Raw genomic sequence first — 5,855 nt, 5'->3', positions numbered from 1 at the left:
CAATATAATTCATCATTTTGGGTGCAGGCTCAGGCCAAAATCAAAATTTTTTTCAAAGTTGTCAAAATGCGTTTCATTTTTACATTTACAAGTCGAAGTAGATTTGAAAAGCAAATTAATAATTAAAGAGTTGCAAGTTGTATCACATGATTCAGTTAAACAAATAGAAATTCCTACAAGCTGCAACTTAGAGCAGAACTATTTTGCAATTTGCTTTTGATACGTGCTCTCTTTGAGTTTGAAAGTCTGCGTGTGCTTCAGCAGCTTTGCATTTCAGAGTTTATTTGATTATGGATTTACTTGAGGGGAGGCAATTTCCTTCATACTCTCAATGGACAGGATGACTGAGAAAAAATCTGCAAAATTAATCCAAATAATGCCATTAGGGCGGTGTGCAGTTTAATGAGAGTCTGTTATGCTTTCAATTTTGCCATAGCCCTTAGCCAGATGGCATAAAATAAATGTTTGTTGACACAGGAGCAGCCAACGCACGAGGACCATCACAGCTTAGACCTCATCATCCAACATGGCTGCCCACTGCATAAAAAGGGCTAACAGTTACAGTAATACTATAAATAATGACACTTTGGTCTCGTTCTTTTTTTTTTTTTTTCAAAAATAAAACTGCACCATTAGTGACTTAGTGCATACATAGACTTTGAATGTGAAAAAATGTACTTTTCAACTTGCAAATGGAACATRGTCAACTTGGATGTAGAATTATTACTATCTCTGACCTCTGAGGGAAATGAAATGGATTATTACACATTCTGACAATGTTCCAGTTCTCTTTAAAAAATAAACTAAAAACTTAAAATCCTTTCGTACTCCACACTCTTCCTATGCCTCTCCTTAACCAGAAAGTTATGACAGACTAAAATGTTAAAAGCTAGCATGTGGTACTAAAATTATAGAATTGAAGAAGAGATAATATTCTAGCCTTCTACTCTGTTTGTGTCAAGAGTTCAATTAGGCTGAGATTGTAAATCCTTAGTTTTGTGAAGATCATTTCTCTGGATATCATGCTGGGAAGCAGTAAAAATATAGCAGGAAATCTTTCTTAAAAAATGCCTCCATGTAAGGTCTTTTGCTCTGATTAAATTTTTTAATGAACAGGTTTAACCAGATGTAAGGGATACTGCTGTTTCTATCTGGTTTGAAGGTACTCGATGTAAAATGTGGACTCAAACATAAATAGTTAACTCTGAACTTTAACAAATGGTGCCTTTTAGAATGGTTTACTCCAGGGGTTTTCTAGTTGTACGGTTTTCTAGTTGTACGGAATGCAGTTCAGAAAAGCACACTTAGTACACACCAGTGTTTCTTATATATATATATATTTTTTTTTTTCAGATATTTGGCTTTAAAAGCTACATTTTGATACCTGGATCATTCAGTTCTCTTAATTAAATCCATTTATCTGACTTGATTTGTCTTGTTGGTTACAATAATACATAAATATTTGGTCTGAATGCTATTTTTTTGTCCTTTTAATGAGGAATTTTTGATGTCCTTATGAAGAGGAAACCTCAAATTATATTTGTATATTGAGATTTCCCAGCTATATATAAACAACACTTTGCTAGCTCACAAGGAAAATCTCAAAATTTTAAGGCGTTTTTCCTCACAATCAATTTTTTTTTGTTGCTGCTGCTCAAAAAAGTGCTTCAAAATTTTGTTTTATGACTATATTTCAGGCAGTTCATTCAAATGATACATTTATAAGGCTTTTGTTCATTATATTTTGACAAAATGCCATTTTTAACATTTTAGTCAAAACACTATATTAGTCTTTTTCTCCTTATACCACTTTTGGACTTAATCCTCGTTTCGATGTGATTGGTCACATTTATCAGAGATGGGGACTCATGACTTGGACTTGAGTCGCACTTAAGTCCCTACTATTAGAGACTTAGACTTGACTTGGACTTGGACCCCAAAGACTTGAGACTTGACTTAGACTTGTGGTTTGAGACTCATGAACAATGCAAGTCTTTTCACTGCACAGCTCACGATTCTCACTCCCTCAATACACATCCATGCTCCGCTCCTTTGAGAACAAGTACGTAAAGTTTTAAGAGCAAAGACATTTGCTCCTGCTCTCACATTGAAAATATACGCTCTTGATTAAAGTCAGAATAATTCTTCCATACTCCCCCTCACATGAGAATGGGAGGGGCTAGCGCTGTCCAATGTTAATGATGCATACCCTACGTGATAAACAGAGCTTCAGCATGGCAGGTGTGTTGCAGTAGGCAGCTCCACTGCCATTCATTATAAGCTTTGCTTACAGAGACTTTATTCAATGCCATGACAAGAGATTGGCAAAATGCAAAGTGTGTGAAGTCCAAATCCAAAATTTGTTTTTGTGATGACTTGTGCAGCCGCTTTACTTTAAGGATTGTGGTTCATCATCTTCACTGACATGCTTTTATGCATTTAAAAAAATTTTTTTCTGGTATTTTATTGTAAAATCAGCAGCAGACTTGTTGGATTTGTTCTTTGTCAATGAAAATATATAATTACAGTATGATTTTGTAAGACTACAAGTGCAAAATACAGTTAACAATACTCGCTTGATTGTTATTTCAACCCTAACTTTATCTGTACTTCTAAAATAATATTATGGTTTAATAATATTCTTAAAACATAATACTATGTTTTAATATTTGATTAAAATATGATATTATAGAATATAATCTAGTATAGTTAGAATACCTTTGATCAAACTGCCAGTTAAGTAATACATGCAACGAGACTTGGACTTGAGGTCAACAGACTTGAGACTTGACTTGGATTTTTGGTCAAAGGCTTGGACTTGCAAAAAAAAAAAACTTGCGCACATCTCCGATATATATTGATTGAAACTACTAAAGTCCGCTTCTCCCATCAGTGCCCACATCTATCTGTGCATCATCCCCATGCATTAAAAAATCATAAACCATCTGCATCATTGTTTTAGCCACAGTGTTCAAAGCATGTATGAAAAGTAACGGCTTCCACTCAGAAAATTATGGATTTTATTTATTTATAATTATTTTTATATTTATTTTGTTGTTCTTTTTTTTTACTTTGGTCTATGTGAGGTAACTTGATTTCTGTGGTGCTCCACCTTGAAGGTCAATGACTGTTTCAGTGCTCAATGCAGCAAATATTTTGGATCTTGGAGAGCTGCGGCTGAAGAGTTTCTTTATCTTGCAGGACCGTGCTCCGTACCCTCCCAACAGACGATCAGCCACCACCACTCTGACTGTGGACGTTCTCGATGGGGATGACCTGGGTCCCATGTTTCTGCCGTGTGTGTTGGTGAACAACACACACGACTGCACCCCCCTAACCTATCGCGCTGCTATCCCTGAACTCACTCAGCCGGTAAGAAGCCGTCAGAGAGCCAAATAWGAGCACACATCTGTTCAACAAGGTCGCCACGTATCCTCTTGTTGATATAATTTGCAATTTTTTTTTAGTTTTTTCCACACATCCAGTTTTTGTCTGCAGTTGCATGTGTGTGTTTGCCCATGTTTTATCCACTTATGATATGGCTTAAGAATATCTAATTGTCAGCTTTTTCCTTGTTTTGCCACCTCAGCTGGAGGCAGAGCGGGTTTTTCTGTCTCTGCCTCAGCATTCCTTTTTTAGAGGGATTTTTTTAGGTCTATTTTACCAACAGTCAGAGCTAAGGGCTGAGCTGGGATGACAGCTGAGCACCACTGGAACTCACRGAAGCCACAAAGATGGCATGCTAGTTGAAAGTATAATACAAAGTCTAACATTGAGAGAAAGTTGTGTACAAATAGAAGTTACATTTTGTTATTTTGTATTTTATCATGTCTTGTTATCAATTCTATCATAACRAAGTGCTGTGAGTGGAAATTATTTTTTCAGTGCAGGACAGTTTGAATCTGATAGACTTGGTTTTCTCTGATTTCCTCCCACTGTGTAAAGTATATGAGGCATGGATTAGAAAAGTGAAATCCCCAGTTGCAAATGTGCTTGCTATGGTAATTTATTTTTATTATTCCTTTTGCTTTGAAATGCATTATATACGGGTAATGTGAAGCGATAGCAGCAAAGTCACAAAATTTCATCCTTTCTGATGAAAATGGGTTGCTTTAAAAGTATACCTTCATCTTTTGTTTTGTTCATACTCTAGGGTGATTATGTGGAGTGTGCTTAACTGAGCTCCTGACAGTCACTTGGTAAGGTCAGGCATCAAATACTACGGCTGCAGTGGACATGAGTTTAAAATGTTTCCAGCAAGAGAGATAAACAGAATCCTGAACACATTGCAAGAGAATCTAAAACATGCAAACACCAGGATTAAAGTGGTGTATACAGTGTTCAGTGTGTGCTGACTGAAGTTGTGGATGAAAGCCTGCAAAGAATGGAGCAGTGATGAAAAGCAGAAGTGTTCAGGATGCATACTGTGGAGAATATCTGCAGTAAAAAATCTGCAGGCTAAGAAGACTAAGAATGAAAGTATTCACTGACTAATGCCAAGAAGTAAAAGACAGGTGATAATGGTTATACCTGTGTCTGTAAATGTGTGTGTGCACATGTTTGTGTTTCTGCCTGTTAGCAATCATGAATCATCACACACATTTGTACGTAACATGTACAAATGATTGTTTGGTGCTGGTCCAGTTCAAGATGGCCGCAATTGTCAACCGATGTTAAAACAGACAAAATGGCAATTTTTTTTAGTTTTACACATTTCCTATTAATGTTTGGCRTGGTTTAAGCTGAAAGTAATTGATAATGTGCTACTGATAGAGTAAGATTTGTATGTCTGTATGTACAAATTTTGGAGTTAAAGGTGCAGTAGGTAACTTTCATAAAAAATATTTTACATACAGTATTTGTTAAAATTGAATGGCAGTAAAATGTGAGACTGTGAAATAATGATGTGATCTGTGAAAAAAAATGAAGCTCCTTCGAATTGCCCTACTGCCTTTTGCAGAAACACACAGCTGCCAGTCATAAACAGCCAATCAGAGCCAGGAGGAATGTCTTACCGGTGTCAATCAGTGTTTCCTCCAACGTAGTGGTTAAGGGAGTCATCCCATAAATGGTAGGTTGCCAGTTCGATTCCCCGTTCCAGCTGTCTCAGTCGTTGTGTCCTTGGGCAAGGCACTTCATCCGCTTGCCTACTGATGGTGGTCAAAGGGTCCGGTGGCGCCGGTGCATAGCAGCCCCGCCTCTGTCAGTGCGCCCCAGGGCAGCTGTGGCTACAGTGTAGCTTACCATCATCAGTGTGTGAATGTGTGTGTGACTGGGTGAACGATTAAAGTGTAAAGCACTTTGGGGTCCATACGGACTTGATAAAGCACTATACAAATTCAAGTCATTTACTATTTACATATAACATATAATATACATACAGAACTACATAACCGTAGTTCAAGATCAAGATTTCCGGTGTGCTGCAGATGTGCTGATGGCAGAGAATCAACCTAACATTAAAGAAAAACTGCCAATTTTTGAGAGACCTGAACGTGTCACAGCAGTTTATTGGTAGCCYTGCTGCTCACTAGGCTGCATGTTCCTGGCAGGCTCTGCTGTGGAGGAAAGGCTGTAGTGCGGCAGAGAGCAAGGAGGAGAGACCTGAAAGGTGTGCTCAATCAAATTTTCAGGTTAAGTCCACTTTTTTTTTTTCAGAAATCCCTACTGCAGCTTTAAAGGAGGATATTATGCAAAATCGTTTTTTTATTTTTTATTTTTATTATTTTTTTTGGCTTTTACAATTTTACAATTAGGGGCCTAAAACCTAATGTTATAGTAACTATCTTCACAACACATACTCTAAAAAGCTTGTGTTAAACGTTATTTTCAAGATTTAACCGACATGGCTACAT

The 5,855-nt window shown here is 37.1% G+C and overlaps 1 protein-coding gene across 10 annotated transcripts in view; it reads left to right on the top strand.

The window, feature by feature from the left end:
- The window catches only part of LOC106513529 (protocadherin-15), a 207,090-nt gene that overhangs the window by 75,345 nt on the left and 125,890 nt on the right, over positions 1–5,855 (top strand). For all 10 annotated transcript variants that reach the window (XM_014002479.1, XM_014002461.1, XM_014002432.1 and 7 more), the window contains one exon: positions 3,202–3,372. In XM_014002479.1, the coding sequence (XP_013857933.1) occupies positions 3,202–3,372 (171 nt within the window). The remainder of the gene's footprint in view (positions 1–3,201; positions 3,373–5,855) is intronic.

The sequence above is a fragment of the Austrofundulus limnaeus genome, unplaced genomic scaffold (genome assembly GCF_001266775.1).
Source record: "Austrofundulus limnaeus strain Quisiro unplaced genomic scaffold, Austrofundulus_limnaeus-1.0 Scaffold0, whole genome shotgun sequence".
Lineage (NCBI taxonomy): Eukaryota > Metazoa > Chordata > Actinopteri > Cyprinodontiformes > Rivulidae > Austrofundulus > Austrofundulus limnaeus.
This window is presented reverse-complemented; position numbering and strand designations above follow the sequence as displayed.